The sequence below is a fragment of the Amaranthus tricolor genome, chromosome 1, assembly GCF_026212465.1.
Source record: "Amaranthus tricolor cultivar Red isolate AtriRed21 chromosome 1, ASM2621246v1, whole genome shotgun sequence".
Classification (NCBI taxonomy): Eukaryota; Viridiplantae; Streptophyta; class Magnoliopsida; order Caryophyllales; family Amaranthaceae; genus Amaranthus; species Amaranthus tricolor.
Window position 1 is genome coordinate 11,154,292 of NC_080047.1, and position 18,065 is coordinate 11,172,356.

Sequence of the window (18,065 nt, forward strand, 5' to 3'; positions counted from 1 at the left end):
TACAAGTTAAAAATATTGTTTAATTCATCTTAATGTAAATTTTATTACTATAAACTTTTTATAATTTTTTATTACGAACAAATAAAAAATATTAAGTAATGAATAGTGCATTGGATACGTGCAAAAGCAAATAGGTAGTTCAAAGGAAAAGGAAGGAGTTATATTTAGATGAAAAATATAATTGAGCTCTATAAATATAGGTTCTCTAACTCTAAAGTTCATCACCTCTACAAATCAAAGCCTTTTCAAAATTCTTACAGTCACAAATAAGTTCGCTCATAAAAAAGTAACAAATCCTTCTTCCATGGAAAATAATCAAAACATTGAAAAAAGCCTTTCTACCATGGAAATCAATCAAAACATTGAGAAAGACCCTTCTACCATGGAAAGCAATCAAAACACCGAGAAAAATCCTTCTCCCGTGGAAAGCAATCAAAACACCGAGAAAAATCCTTCTCCCGTGGAAAGCAATCAAAACACCGAGAAAAATCCTTCTCCCGTGGAAAGCAATCAAAAAATTGAGAAAAAAACAAAAGGAAGGCAAAAACTTCCCTTGGTTCGCATGGAAAAGGACGGTAACCGTTTAGTTACCTTTTCAAAACGCCGCTCAGGCCTCTTTAAGAAAGCAAGTGAACTTTGCACTCTTTGTGGGGTAGAGGCAGCCATCATTGTCTTTTCACCTGGTAAGAAGGCCTTTTCTTTCGGCCATCCTTCGATTGATGGCGTCCTCAATCGTTACATATCTGATACCAATTTTCTCAGCTACCCTAGCCACTACCTAATTGGCCAAACCTCTAAAGCAGTTAAGGATGATGAGGAGATCAAAAGGTTGAGCACAATAATTGGCAGCATTAGAACTCAGTATGAAATGGAGATCAAGAGAACCAAAGATATCATCAAAGGAAGAAAGGCCAATGTAGAGAGCTACAAGTGGTTGGCTGTGGAAGAAAGCAAGAATGAGAAAGAGCTTGTGCAGGTTTATGAAGCACTCGCTCATGTTACGAAATCTTTGTACGAATTCTACCCCAAAAATGTGCAAAAATTGACTGCTGATGACGCGGGCTACCATCACACACCCAATTTTTTTGGAGCTCAACACTTTGTTTCAAACAATTTGTTTGGGGATCAGTCTCAAAATCCAATGGCTATGGTCCCGCCTAACTCGGTTAGGGGCCTAAATGATTTTGACCTATGCCAAAGGATGATTCAAGCTCCTCTCATGGAAGGTGCGGTTGGAGACCCATCATTGTCGTCGATTCGGGCCAATACCATAGCCCTGAACTTGCTTAAAGCCAATACAAATGTTGCCCTTAACTTTTTTTCCAATAACCCTGTTCCTAGGGCACAATCAGATTTGCCCAACTATCCAAACTCAATGCTGCCTTTTCCAGGGGAATATAATCCCATGGGAGGCAGCCAATATGGTGGGCATCCCTCTTTTGAACCAAAAAATATTCAAGCTCTTAATCCAATGTGGGGTAATTTCGAGGCTGGCCCTTCAATGCCACCAATGTTCAATGAACTGATGACTATGCCAGCCTCAACAAGAGGGCCAAATGAACTCATGAATCTGCCAGTATCACCAAGAGGGCCCAATGGCATGCTGACCATGCTGATGCCACCACCAGGGCCCAATGGCATGGATGACCTTGCTCCTCCTTTCAATCTTCAGGGTGGTTTTGAATTTGGAAGTAGCAGTAATACAAATGATGGATTGGAATTAGGGAATCAGATCAATGGATTTGAATCTGGGAATCAGCGCAACGGATTTGAATTTTGGAATCAAAGCAATGAAAATGAGGGCTTTCGTGATGATGCTGGTGAGTTTTTGTAGTTCTTTATTGGCTGCACATAATTTGGAGGGTTGAGGGTAAGAGAGGCAGAATGAATGCTCAATCCTGGCTTGTGTTTGGGGATCAGGCAAAAACTATCACAACCATGGGCGGATCTTGCCAATCTATCCTGATGCTTCCATTAGTGAGTAGGCAATTAAGTTCTATCTTAAAGAGTTATCAAATTTCTAAACAAATAAATAAGCTTGTACCTCACTGAAAGCATCTATGTTACTTTATGCAATTTAATTTTGTTGCAAGTTTAAATTTCAAAAGTGTCCATGTATCTCTTTTGAGAAAATAATGTTTCATTGTTCTAGTTTTAATATGATTAATATCCATGTATGATTAATCTTTATGTTTTAATGAAATTAAAGCAAATTATATCTATATGTTGTTATTAAGGTTCAATCAGCATGTTTATCTTCTTATTCTTTGCAAATATAATAATAACTAGTAATCTTATTTGAAGGAAACACATACTAAAATATCATGCCGCACTCTCTAATTCTTATTGCTAATCCCAATTAGGCTTTGGACATCTAACTTAAAGAAATGATAGCTTTCCTCAGTATTCATGTAAATCCATGAGGCTCTTATTCTGTAGGGGAAAAATCAAACATACTCTTCGGTTATGTGAATCAATAACAGCAAACTTGTGGACTGAAAAGAGTTTAGAAGCACTATATATCTGTGTAGCTCACAAGTTCATGCCAAACGTTTGTTAGAGGCTCTCAATGGAAGAGTTGCAAATTATTCTAAGGGAATATGCTAATTGTTTGTTTACTCGGAGTAATGTCAGATACAGAAAGATGCCTCTATAAGAACTGCATAATATCAGAAATGATGTAAACCAGCATGGTCTGCATTTAGATAATCACAACAACTTTGTATAATTTAAAATAAAAAAAATAAAAAAAAAAAAAAAAAAAAAAAAAAACCTGTGATTGTAGTTGACGTCAATCATAAGAAAGCACCTGAAATGAGGGAAAAAAGAAAAAATTAGATCACTTAACTACAGCTACTATAAACACTACTCCTATCAAATAACTATATCAAGAAAATTAGCAGCTTAACAAGAGTAATAAAAGCATTCCAATTTCCAAAATAAAGTATATAGGCAAAATTATAAATTTCATTATGAACAAAATGCTGAGCAGTCACTTCCTAGGTCACTTCCTAGTTTCTATAGGCAGAATGGTAACAGTCACTAACTATTCCAGTGACTTGATAGAAGTGAGAAGCTTTAAGATGAGGTAAATATTTTCCCGAACTTCTAGTGATCTGAAAACATAGCGTTAAAGAATTAAAAGAAGAATGTGAAGTCTCCACAAATATTATCTATCTTAAGCAACATACGCCATGTCCAATGAATTATCGTGACAAATTGTGTCTTGGACTCAAAGAATGTCAAAGCCTTAATTCCAAATTATAGGCGCCGGCTACATGAAATTGACCAATCCTAGTCGTCATCCACATAAATTCTCACATGTTAGCATACACTTCTATACATCAGAAAATTAAAAGAAGACAGCTGACGCACGTATTCACATTCTTTACAATGTTCTGATATCTGGGTAAACAAACTAGCACAGAGATGCAAGTATTTACATCAACTCCATGACATATCATAAAAACGAAATATCTGACGAGATCATAAAGGATTCTACAAGGCGCAACCTATATTACTTTCTAGAGATTTTTGACTCCACCCTCAGACTTGTTTAATTTTACATAAGTATCCACCACCGAGGAGAAAAAGTAGGTTTCGTACAATGAATCTTTAAAAGAAAGCACAAAAGACTAGGACTGGACACAGCAGGTTGGAAGAACATAAAAGCTTCAAGATTCTCCCACCATGTACCATCAAGTTTTACACGGGACTCGTAGTCTCCTGACTCCTGAGTCCAGAGCATATGTTATAGTATTATAATTGGGCTGTCCTAGGGGCACCATGAGGCATTTAATGCTCAATAAAGAGACCAAAGGAGCCTATGAACACCTCAAGTAAAGTTTTCTTTCTAGCTCCAGCAAGGATATTATGAGCACCAGTTATCAACTCACATACGAGTGTCACAATGCCATGGTGTTCAGCTCCAAGATCATCTTCATCTAGTTCCTCAAATCTATCAAAGAAAATAGTAATAATTGTCTGATTAATTCTAGATCATTTTCTGACTTAGACAGTTACGATCCATAACAGTTCCAGGGTAGCTCTAAGACTGAGAGGCTTGCTACCACAAACCTCCAGAAAATGTTTCAACAATATAAGTCAAAGCCTTGCAAGGGATTTTTTAAGCCAACCTTGCTCCAGTATCATTCATACTCCCAAAAGCCAATGTATCCAAGTGGTATTCAGAGGCTTCCTTGTAGTGATAAGATCTCACAGGCATTATAGACATTGAAAATCACTTCATCTAAGTGAAATACGTTTGACCCCAGATTTCAGGTACTATCATCCCCATTATAGATATTGAACTCTGCCTCAAGGAGGAAGTGTTTATATAGTGCAGGAGATTTGTACCTAGACAAGCTTTGGTATTACACTGCACAACCACCAAAGGCTAACAAGTATTTTTCTGTCTAAGCTGTAGTAAATACTAAGCATCCTATCTTATATGATCACAATAAATCTATCTTTACAGCTTCATAGGACAGAGCTAACAAATCATAAAAATATTCAATGCAACTATGCAACTCTAACAGTAAAGATGTTCAATAGTTAACTCAGATGACAGCCTTCACATTTGATTCACCATCATGTGTCTTATCTTCTTTGTACAAGATGTATTATGTGAAAAACCAGAGCCCTTACGTCCCAGAGTCAAGCTCTAAACTACAACAAAATTAGGATCACCACTTGGTCTTAATCCAATGGAGCTAAAAACACTGCTACAGATAGCCAAGATATATTTTTGGGTATTAAGATCAGGTTGGATTGCTATGGAACACTGGAACTCCCAATATGTAAAACTATAAGATGTGAAGATCAATATCTTCTTCTCAAAAAAATTCACCCCCATCACCCCCTTCCCCCAAAAAAAACAAAGGAAAATGCCGAAAGGAAAATGCAAACAAACAGCTGATAATAATACTTGGCAAAAGCTGCATGGCAATAAACAATAAAACAAAAAATGTGTACCGTGCAGAAAATCAGATTATGCATTCATTAGTTTCATATAGGAAGAACTTGACGGTCAGATTTACGTAGATCAAATAATTTGCCTTACTAAGTAGAGAAAACATCAAGCTCCACTAAAAATGGGAAAGAAATCGCAATGGCTTTGTGTGCGACTGTGCGTTTCATCTAGGTCTAAGTTGAGTTTGACCACTCCAAAAAGGAGAAACATGCCAAGCAAATAATTTATAAGAACCCAAAAAGATCACATGCATTCACAAACAGAAGTCCCATAATGGCACTTCTTGATTTGGCTTCCCGCAAAGTCGTTTATCTCATTAATGAAATTTATTCACATTTATCAGTTACTATTTCAGGAGAAAAGAATAGACCATTTAACATCAATTAAAAACGCTCGTAATTTACTTTTCACAAGTGCAAGTGGTAACCATTACCGTCAGCAACTTCTCCCTCAACTTCACAAATAACATATTCACCACATAATTAATACTGGATGGTAAAAAGTAACATCATGTCCTCCTCATCCTTCTGCCTTCATTTTTCTTAATTCCTAAATTCATGTTGAGTTCCCAGGTTTGATATTATCTTAAAATAAAATGGGGTTTTATAATTTAACCCTTTAACATGGATTGCTTTAATGTAGTGGTTCACAAGAGGACAACATAGACAAATCTCAACTGAATTATTTAACTAAAGGATTGAAAATGTGAAAACACAATCTTGATCACTCAATGGTAGAGGCCTTGATTGGGAAATTGAAATCGAAACAAAAAGTAGGGAAATCAATGCTAGAATAAGTGATTGAAGCATATAACAATAAAAACGAGATTTAAATGGGCTAGGTCATCCCTAAATCCTAGATTGCTTTTATTGATTGACGAGGAACGACGGAGTCCTAAGAAATCAAAATGAAAACTACAATGAAAGATTACATTAGAATTGAAGATTTCTCTAAAGACTCAATGTTTAGGCTAGAGGGTTTTTAGAGTAATATGAAATTTACATAATTCTAGGAAGTTTGAGAATGTGATTTATTGAATAAATCACTAATAAATTACTTGGCAACTGTAATGGAATGGATTTGAGGCTATTACAAGGTTATGAGACTTTGTCCCACATCGGTTGTACGGGCAACTAATATGCGGTTTACAGAGTAAATGCGCTCTCTCACCTACCAGGCTAGTTTTTCGGGTGAGTTCTCTTGTTTATTATATAACGGTATCAAAGCCGACTCGGAGTTGTGGCCAACGTAGTCGTGACCAACTAGGACCCAACTCAGAGTGGTGGCTTAGGTTAAGCTATTCGTGACCAACGAGAACGTCGGAACTTAGTGGGCTTTGAAAGTAATGGAATGGATTTGAGGCCATTAGAAGGTTATAGGACTTTGTCCCACATCGGTTGTACAGGCAACCAATGTAGGGTTTATAGAGTAAAGCTCTTTCACCTACTAGGCTAGTCTTTTGGGTAAGTTCTCTTGTTTATTTTATAACACAAACTCCCGACTAAAAACAGAGTAAGCATGCATTGAACACGTGCTCATTCAAGAAATCAATGTGCTCATTCGAGCACAATCAACAAAATTTTCAAGATGTTCGGTAGCGACGCGTTCGTTCAAGAAGTGTACTTGTTCGTTCGAGCATCTAGCTTAGAGCTCACTGTCTCATGCATCCTAAATAGCTTGTTCGAGCCACTTGCATGCTCACCTAAGCATCCTACATGCCCCCTTTAAAGATCTTTGGAGCCCTATGCCCACACATGAGTCAACCATGACTCAAGACAACAATTTGTGCCTTAACTTGAGTCCCACTAGCTACATCTATATATTTTCCATATTTTCAAGACCATCAACACAATAACCAACCTAACACTAATCCACCTCTACATGTGTAAATCAAATGCATGTACCCATAAGACCTTCAAGGGCTTCACCACATAAACATGAAAAAGCAACCAAATCCACACACAGTTGCAACTTTTAGGTGGGAAAAGTTTTTTTCATCATATGTCGGGTTATCTTTTGTTATCTCCACCAAGCTCAACTGCATCATCTCAATTTCATCTCGAATGAAGTGATAGTAAATGTCTATATGTTTAATTCTTCTATGAAATGTATTCTTGTATTTCGTCAAATAAATTACACTTTGGCTATCATAATGCACATTCACCAAACTTAAAGTAAGACACTAACTCCTCAATAAGACCTTTCAACCATTTTTCTTCTTTAAATGACTCCATAACGGCCATGAACTTGAACTCAGCTTACAATATAGACATGATCGCCAAATCTAGTAAAGAAGATTGTCAACTAGCTAAAGTGAAAACAAAACCCAAAGTTGATATTTTACCATCTAAGTCACCCTCGTAGTCCAAATCGATATACTCGATCAAACCACTTGCATCTTTCCCAAACTTGAGACAAAACTTTTGAGATTTTATTCAAGTACCTCAACAACTATTTCAGCATATCCTAATGCCATTTACATGTGTTAGCCATATACCTACCAATCATACTCACAACTGAAGCAATGTTTAGTCTCAAATAGAGGTGGTCATGGGCGGGTTTAAGTAGGTAGTGGACCGGCTATGCTTATAAAATTTACCCGCAGGGCTCGAATTTTCAAACGCCCGTCCACCATTGCAGATTTTTTTGGCCGCTACCCGCCCTCTTTCTTAGCGAGCAAGACCCGGGGAAAAATGGCACTACCGATACTTTAAAATACAATCTTATATATAATACTTAATGTCCAAAATACTCCAAATAAAGAAATATTCTCATAAAACGAGGTACTTGACAGTGAATGAAGAATACATAAACTAGTAAAGTTAAAACTCTAAATGTCCACATTGTCGAACTTTCAAAGTAATTAGACTATGGACTTTAAATTTGGGCACTTGGAATATTGTATCTTCTCATATAATTTTAAAATAAAAAAATAGAAAAATTGTATATTTATAAAATAAGTGGGCAGGCGGGTTTACTCTCGTGTATTATTTATGTGCCGCCACCCCCTGTCTAACTTAGCGGTTATACCCGTCCAAAGTTTTAAAAAAACATTCAAAATTATTATTCAAGCCCACCCGTTTTTCTAGCCGGATGGGTCGAGCCTAGCGGGTAGCTCGCCCATGAACAGCTCTAGTCTCAAAGATACCATGAAATACATCACATTACCTATGGAACTTCTATATAATATACTCCTCATGTGGTTTTCTTAATGTTTAAATCACCGAGAAATATTTTTTGAAAGCTTAAAATGAGAACCAAGTTGATAGACATAATAATTGGACTATTCATAGACAAACGTTTAACACATTCTCAATGTATTAACTTTGACTAAGATACAAAATGACCTTGTTCCTCTCCCTTATTAAACCAAGTATCGTTTTAGTCTCACCAAGAACCATCATATCAAACTCTCTCTAACAGCTTCTTTAAGCCTCCACCTCAATAAATCACTACTTGCAATTAATATGTCATCAACATATGACACAAGGTAAATTAAGTATCCAACACTTGGACTCTTCATGTAGACACCAACATCATAAGAGCTACGCATGAAATCAAAATACACCATTCAGAAATCAAACCTTTTGCACCATTATCTTGGAAATTGTGCAGAGTCGTAAACAGACTTTTATAAACGATACACAGATCCTCCTTTCCCACTACCTCAAAATTCAAATCCATTCAGTTGCTTCATTAAGGTTTCTTCCATCAACTCATCGTGGAGAAACATCGTTTCTAATCCAATGAGAGTAATTCTAAGTCCTCCACCACAACCAAAGCTAGTAGGGCTCTAAATGAAGCATGCTTCACCACCGGAGAGAACACCTCATGAAAGCCAATACCTTCTTGAGAATAACCTTTTGTAACTACCCTAGATTTTAAGATGGGCCACTAGTACTTCATGATCCTTCCTTGAAGGCCCACTTGCATCCCAAAATCCTCTTATTTTTGGGTGCCATCACAATAGACCAAATCTTATTTTTATTATGAGATTTTATCTCTTGCATTATAGCTAATAGTCATTCGATAGCAAACAATGAAGTCACAGTTTTCTCATATAATCACGAATCATCAACATCCTCTATCTACCGTGAGAGAGTACGAACCACATAATCAAAATCTTCAATGTGCCCTCTTGTAGGCTTTGAATGCCTCATATATCTTTGTACACTTAACGGGGATGATTTCATTTGTTATGATCCATTTATTTGCCTCTTTAATCGTTCGGAATCCAAATCGAGAAATTCTATGTTTTGATTTTGGGTATTTTTCGAGAACTACGCACTTGCGAAATTCCAAAACTTTTTGAATAGCGCGTAAAATTTCAAAACTTTTTGATTTTACTTGCTATCGTAAGTAGACCGAAACCAAAAGGTATGTTGTGGAAGTGGTTTGTTGAAGTTTTATTGGTCAAAGAACTTTGAGTAACCTTACTAATGAAGATGAACAAAAGCAAAGAGAATCCCTTTTCATTGTATGTGCACAATAAAGGGAAAAGTTTTCTCCTTGATCATAAACAGAGAAAATGGTACCACTAAAAGCATAGTATCTCAAACTTTGGTGTCAAAAATCAACTTGGTAACATCACCATATCCACGACTATATACCATATGTGGCTTAGTCAAGGCGAAAGGCTAACGAGTCACAAGCCAAGTATTGTTCAACTTCTCTATTGATCTCATCTTTGAAGAAGAGATAAACCATGGTTGTATAGCAAATGAGTGAAGCGTAATGGACACAAAAATACATATTCTTTTGCTTAGAATCAAAGAAACATAACTATCACCCCAACACCACAAAAAAATTCGAAACCCCAAAACCTATGCCTACTGAAAACTAACGCCTTGACCAAAATCAAGCCCAAAAATATGAACACATCAATCCTTTGATTATTCTTGCTAGTACAAAAAAGGAAGAAAAAATTAAAACATAGCAAGAAAACCTACCCTACACATTGCTTACTCCCCTCATTAAGTACTTCCTTAATTATCCTAAACAAACAATCCCAAATCTTCCACCAAAACCTTTTCCCAAAAACCCATCGAAACACCATGATTTCAACTCATCAGAACTTCAAAAAAAAGAAAAAAGGGAGAACTTATTAAAAGAATCCACATCCAAAAGTTCATCTCGACGAAAACCCAATGCAATCATGATCAAGTTCAAGAACAACATCCTTTCAAGAGAAGGTAGTATTACGTGCATCCTATTAACTTGCTAGAGATACATCAATAGGTCATCCTTTTCAACTTTTGTGACATTTGGATTTGGTTTCGTTTGTATTTAGATTCTATGTTTGAAATTCAATTGGCTTTAAGGGTTGAATTGTGAAGAACTTGCAGGAAAAGATAATTAAGAAGTGGTTGTCTAACCTTAGCATCAAACCCATGTCCAAAATACAATTTATCACACTACAAGGGGTTAAAAATTTTAAGAAAATGTGGCCACGACACTGAGTTTGAAAATTTGCACGAGTAACCATGACTATGCGCATCTTAATGATGTGAAGTATGATGCTTCGAAATTCATCCGCAAAAGAAGGCCAAAATTTTCAAACTTTTACAAGAATATTGGTTCAAGAGATTGCTCATACATCGCCACTAATGAACATGCTTCAAGTCTACAAAAATCTAAGATGCCGCAAAATTGTAGGAGAAATTAATCCAGCGGAGGAGAAGAAAAAGTAAATCTAGCCTCGATAATGGTCTTCTCCTTGATTGTTGCATAGGGAGAATCACCTTCACATCCAAGGTGAATGCAGAGAACAATGTTCTAAATGTTCGTTGATTTTATCCATCTAAGTAGGATCGAGTCAAGACTAGTTTTGCATTCCATTAGGTTGTTTGATTTGTTTAAGTTGATGATTTGAGTCTTTCTTTGTAAGTCAATTCAATAAAGCCATACAAGTTTATGTTAGAAAAGATTGTTAAAAAATAAAAGTTACGCTTTCTATTTTTGCAAAAAATCTGAAACGTCTAAGTAAATGGAGAATAAAAGAAGTCGAAGAAAGACGAACAAGCATCCAAGGTTTCAAAAGAAGGAAAAACCAACCCATCCCAAGAGAAGTTCATGTAAATTTAAGTCCTTCTGAGATTCATGTGATAGGTACGAGAGCATTACAAGCACAACATCAGTTTGAGCAAAGAAGCTCATAAATGGCAGCAACCCAACCAATGGCAACTATTTTCAAGGAATAAGATTCCAAACTCATGTTACTTTTAATCTTCTTGTGAAAGATTCAACACCACTTTGGAGTCTAGATGAATATAGGGAGAAATTTTGAGCAATTTGAAAGTTCATCCAAATGGTCACATGAAAAAATAAGTTGACCAAAATTCAAAATAGACTAAGAGTGAAAAGGAGTAAAACTTGTGAAAGGAGTCAACACCCTTTCCAAACGTCTAGACTAGACATGTGGCAACATGCGAGTCGGCCTGGCTTAAACAAAAACAAGTTAGCTCGGGCTCAGATCGCGTCAAGTCAGGCCATACAAAAAAGAAACCAATTCACCCAGCTCGCTCCAACCAAACCTTTTAATTGTTTTACCGTACTTCTACATTATGCTTAGGAAAAATAAGAGTATGATTATTGGAATCTAAATCTACATCTACAAAAAAATTACCCATTAGATAATGAAAATAATATTCTTACAAATGTATTCAAAATGAACAAAAGAATCAAATGTACAAAAACTCCCTATTCGATCATGAAAATGAAATTTCTTACAATTATTCACAATGAACAGTATGATATTGAATTAAACTCGCCTACCCCTCCCCACCCCTCTTTAATGGTTGCCATGTCACAAATTCAAAAAGGTAGCATTAGTTAAAGTTAAACACTAAGCAAGTCTTGAAAAAAACGACTTGCATACATACCATTGATGAAATAACCTAAACGCAGTTGTCCATTCCATTTGTCTCACTTAAGGCCACAAGAATGTCATTCTTGATAAGAATGATGTTAAGTAATAAAAAATAATTAAGGCCCTTAAAAAAACGTTAGAGCTCGTTTTTAGCCTGCTCTATTTATAAAATATAGGAACTATTGTTCAAAGCACGAATAATTAGCCTCGGTCCATTGCAAAAGTCTACTCTAGACTAGTAAAAAACACAGGAAAACTATCTTTTCAATTATTGTTAGTTAGTTCTTATTTTTTAGCAAGTTAGTTTCTTTCGAATTCTATCTTTGTTTGCCTATATAAACAAGGCGTATGAATGAATAAAAATTCTAGTTTTTTCAAGTTTGAATGGTTAAAAATATGTGAGAACACCGTCTTTCCCGTGACTTCATTTTTTGCTCATATGGAAATAAGATAGGTCGTCCATGCTTTTCAATCTTTAGCAAAATAAATGTGTTCTTGAAAACCTCAGAAATTAAAATTTCATGGTGAAATTTATTTCGGTGTTTTAGTCTAAGTTTGCTTAATACTATCCCTAACGAAACATCATCACATCTCATGGAATCATCCATCTTCATCTTCATATGCCATTCAGCAACATTATTAACATCTAAAGTCACCAACATCATCAATATTCATCAGTTTGCCCAACTCTTATAAAACCCATAAAGATTCAATCTTGAACCTTCTTCCATATCCTAAACTCCTCTAGACCCTCCCTCATTCATCCATCCATTAATAAGCCTCATAAAAATTCAATCATTGGATCTTATTCCATCTTCATACACCATCATAAAGTAAACGCTAATTCGGCTTCATCAAAACCGAGTTTCTGAAGATCCAACCTTTATCATTTTCTTTCGATTAACATCTTCTATCCATGATCCTATAACCCTCCCTTATCTTAAAAGCACAAAAACCTTCTGCTTTTCCCCTCAAAAAACCCCCAATTCAATAACCCCCATTCACTTTTCTCAATTTCAATCCTACTCAGATTACGATTTTCAAAAATTTACAAATAAGTAGGGTTTCTATACCATGTTAAAATGGAACCCGGTCGGTCTTATATAAATTGGACTCTCCTTCCATGGAGGGGTGCGGCTCACACCTGTTCTCAACATGGTATCAAAGCACGAGTCTTCCACATTATTGCAGGAAATAGGAATAGCAACATCATACATGTTATTACACTAATCTACAACTACCACAGAAAAGGAATAGCAACAAATTAAGACTAAATAACTTTCAACATAAAGATACAATTAAGAACTTTCAAAATCATCCCAAATCTTACATCCACAAATAATTCCAATTAAACTACACATACAGGCATAATTGTTCCTCACCTTCGAACAAAAAAATGGAGGAAAAGAAAAAAAAACCTCCCCAATTCCCAGTATAGGAATTAACGCAAAATGCAGCCATCAGATATCAATTTTTTCACTGAAAATTCATACCATGACCTGTTCCAAAAAAATTAATGAAAACTTCATATCAAAAATTCCACTTTCTAAACAATTTTAGTCAAAGAAGTATTATTGATGAACACTGAATTCAAAGAACCAAAAGCCTAAAAAGGAAACAAGCAATTAAGCAAATATGGAAAGAGAGCAAGAAAAACAGGACCTGGGCAAATTCAAAGAATAAGAAGAGAATCGGATTGTCTTTTTCTGGTATGATCTGTAAGATTGAATTCCCTCATTCTTTTATTTTTGTGCAATAACCATGAAATCGGAAATGCGTATATAGAGTTTTGAAACACTGTAAAAGATGCGTGGCCTTTTCGGAGTTTATTGTATAGGCCTACAATTTGGAAAAAAAATGGAATAAAATAAATGTTTTTTGAACAAAATTCTTAAATTTCAAAATACGCTACTAGTAACAATAAACAAAAAAAAGACGATGTCTTTCTTTTGATTGATATTAGTAACGACGTATAAAGTCATAGTAAATTTTTTTCTCTTAATCACTGTTGGTAATAGCGAACAAATTTGACATTAGGTTCGAACACAAAAACGCTTATTTTGGAAATTAAAATTTCGTGAAACTTATTTTGAGAATTTTTTTAAAAATTTTTCACAAATTGGCCCAAAATAGAATTCCATCCAACATTCGATCGGAAATTCTTGGTCTTCTTTACAATCAGAAGACGTTATGGGTGCCATAAACTGTTATATGAAACGACCTCATCGAAAGGCGCGCCTTATATATGTGTTAAATAGTTCATCTCATATATTTTAGGAGTATGAGAATATCCACGGGTGTTGATGTCACAGTTCACACTCCCTCCATCCCATTAAAATTGCAACTTTCACTCTTAAAAACTTTTATATAAATTTACATAATGTTACAATTTTAATGTGATAGATGAGTATGAGCTTAACAACTACTTCTATTTTACTGTTAATAAGACGGTCTCAATAAGACTTTTTTTTTAATTTATTTAAACATTCACTTTATAAATCACAAATTCTTGATTAGTCATTCTCACCGTGAAGCGCATTCCGTAATCCATAAATAGGTTGAATGGTCCAACTAATATAAGTTATTAGCATTTGAGCTTCTTATTTTTAGGTAATCTCATCAAAAGACGGACTTTCTAAGAGTAATAGCTATATTAAATTACTCATTTTTGAATTTGAGCTTTTTCTATGGACATGTCTCACAATAAAATCGTCTCATATAAGATTTGCTCTTTATCAATATTTGTATTTTAGAATTCAAAAGAATTTTCATTTTACTTTGAAAAAACACTATGGGGGTGTTCTAAAAATGACTTTCAGGTTAGCTTTTTGGTTAACTTTTGTCTCTTGACTTTTAATGCGTCAATAAGCCAAAAAGAAAATGTCAAGTTGGTTGACCTTCTTTATTGGCTTTTTGTTTGTTGTCTCACTTTTCCTCAAATAATCAATCAACAACCAATAAACTGTCTACAATCTATAGTTAATTTTACCAAACATCTCCATAACAGTCGACTTACTCAACTAACTTAAAGCTAACATATAAAACAAAACATTTGCAGCTACTCAAATAAGCCAATAGTCATTTGTCAAGCGCTCCATATAATTTGTTAAATGACTTTATGACCTACGTTTTGACCTTTAGCTTTTGCCTTGTCAGTTGGTTCAAATAATGACGAAACTTATTTGATAAATGAATTTTAGGTAGCGTTTGGAAATACGAATTTCATTTGAAATTTTGTAATTCAATTCAAGAAATTGAAATTATGGATTTAAATTCCAATTTCAATTCCTCAATCTCGTTTGCAAATCAAAGAATTGAATTCCTATATTTCAAATCCACATAGTTGTTTGAAAAATATTGAAATTGAATTTCCAAATTTAAATTCTATAGCATTGTTTGGATAACCTTGTAATTACATTCAACCAAAAATATTAAATTTAAATTTTTAATGATTAAACGTTTATTATCATGAGAATGACATGATACATATCATGAAAATTTACACTACAAAATTATTTCCATTGCCACTAATTATTCTGTTAATCTCTTGAGAGACCGTCTCTTTGAGATACATATTTTAAGCCCAACCCATTAAAAATTAATGTCTACTTACATTATTCTTAATGGTTACTTATCATATCCTTAATGCTTACTTTTAATATCTGAAATGTTTACTTACATTATTGTTAATGCCTATTTACAATATTTTAAAAATATATAATGGGTTGGCCTAATTAAAAATGGTCTCTCAAAGAGACCGCCTCTCACAAGAATTTGTGCTAATTATTACCGTTGATCAAACGGGCCTATTGCTACCTGTTAAGCAAAAGTAGTTGCTTTACCAGAGTAAACAACTACTCTTATAAGAGACCGTTTTCCAAAGAAGCGACCTCAAAACAAGAAGTTCACATTTTTATTTTCACTTTAATTTGTATTAGTTGGGTTATTTAGCCTATATATAAAAACAAGTTTCGTGAAAACTTTATTCCCAAAATAAGCGTCCGTACATCCAAACCTAGGCTTGGTGTAATGTCGCTGTTACTAACTGCGAATTCAAAAAAAAAATAAAAAATTAGTAAAGCCTCAAGTCGTTGTTACTAACAGCGACTTAATGCGTTTTAAGTTTCTTCTTCGTCATTTCAGTTACTTCCTCATTCCAACCTACGAGATTAAGGAGTTGACCAATCAATCTTAAAGTCGCTGTTACTAACAACGACTTGAGACTTTACTAATTTTTTTATTATTTCGCTGTTAGTAACAGTGACATTACACCAAGCCTAGGTTTAGATGTACAAACGCTTATTTTGGGAATAAAGTTTTCACGAAGCTTATTTTTAGAATAAAGTTGTTAAATAATTTTATTTTTTTCAAATTTTCTTACTCCCAAGGGATTTATGGCTGATTCTTGTTGGTGGACATGAAGTCCAATTCACTGGTCATTTGTAGCTTTTTAGACTGGTAGACCCACATGCTTAAATGGGCCCATTTTGAACCTTCTTTATTTGAAAAAAAAATTGAAATGAAAAGCAAAAAAATATGAAAAATTTACATAATAGCCAAAGTGTCAAAATATTTCCCAAGATAAGAAATTTTAATATATATTTAATATAAAAATATATATATATATATATATATATATATATATTTGGGCTGAATAGGAATTGAAACTAGGGAAGGTATAGGTTGGAAATGAAGAGTTTGTTTTTTACTTGGGTTGAAATTTTGTTGGAATTGGGCCAATTTCAATTTCAATTTTTCAGCTTAGCCAAACAATGGAATTGGGCTAATTCCATCGATTCAAATGAAATGGCCCAATCCAAACACAAATGAAAAGTTGATCATAAAGTCAAGATAAAAAGTTGTTATGGACAATTTTTTCATTGGTTATTGACTCATTACCCACTTTATCTTTGATAAACAACCAATAGATAATATTTGATTTCACTAGAGATCATTACGAACAACATTTTTTATTTAGGAGTAGGCTAAAGAAGAACCTTTTTCCTAAATATTGCAATTTGGGAACATATTTCCCACTTTGCACCCATAGAAAACTTACTTCCTATTGTCTATGAAGGATGAATTTTTTTTTTTTTAATTTTGTCAAAAAAATCGTTATTTTAAAGAGCGTTTTTAGCTTTAACACAAATCGCCATCTTAGATGGTGGTTTATCCCGACTTGTTTTCTTTTTAAGAAATTTTTTTTTGTTAATAATAAAATTGCTATCTGAGATGGCAGTTTGGTCCGGCTTTTTTTTTTATATATATATGAAGGAAGGATATTATTTTGTGAAAGAGAAAACTGTCATCTCATATGGCACTTTACTAATAATACTAATTAAATATGTATAAATAAACCGCCATTTAAGATGACAATTTTTCTTTTTTATTTTTTTTAAAAATATTGTCTGAAGCTAACCACCATTTAAGAAAGCGATTTTGGGTTTAAATTCATATCGATTAGCTTTCTCAATGACAGTTTGGTCTAAAAAAAGCTTTTATAAACAAACTTTTTCTAGCCCATCCTACATGGAAATAAGTTTCCCATGGACATAGTATGATAAATAAATTCACAATTTACAATATTTATAGAAACGAATCACTAAAGAATCTCTAAAATTAAGAGCAAAAAAAAATATTTTTCTTATACCTGATAAGAATCAAACTGATATCACTAATATGAAAGAAAAATCAACACATTCAAGTAGTCAAAAATGCGAGGGAACCATCCACCATCCCCAAGCAATTTGCCAACCTTATAATCTTACCAAATTAATGAGTGGTGGCCCTGGTGGCTAATTCTTGACTAGACATAAGCAGATAGGATCATTAAAATAATACTTCTTTTAGTTTTAATTTTGTTTTTACGCTATCCACCAATGCACAATTTTAATTTTTAGTATCTTTAATTTCATTTGATAAAAAAATTCTAAAAAGTTAATATTATAAAAATATGCATTAAGACGAATCAACCAAGATTCCAGTTGACATTTTACATTATACATAGAGAAATATACGCTAAATAAGATCAGTTGATAAACAGTAATTGCTATAGCCTATAAAAACTGTAGCAACTATTAAAATCTAGAGGAAATATACACCCTTATAATCTAACCAATAACGATTGTTAGGTTTAAGCCATACACTCACATATTACAAGTTTTTTCTATTAAATTAATGAGGATATAAGCACCAATAATCAAAGATACAATTTACAAGTTAGTG

General features: G+C 34.1%; 1 protein-coding gene across 1 annotated transcript; it reads left to right on the forward strand.

The window, feature by feature from the left end:
- Positions 1 to 343: 343 nt before the first annotated feature.
- LOC130827115 (uncharacterized) lies at positions 344 to 1,985 on the forward strand. The gene is made up of 2 exons (XM_057692770.1): positions 344 to 1,820; positions 1,921 to 1,985. The coding sequence occupies exons 1-2, from the start codon at positions 344 to 346 to the stop codon at positions 1,983 to 1,985; spliced, it is 1,542 nt and encodes a 513-aa protein (XP_057548753.1).
- Positions 1,986 to 18,065: the final 16,080 nt, after the last annotated feature.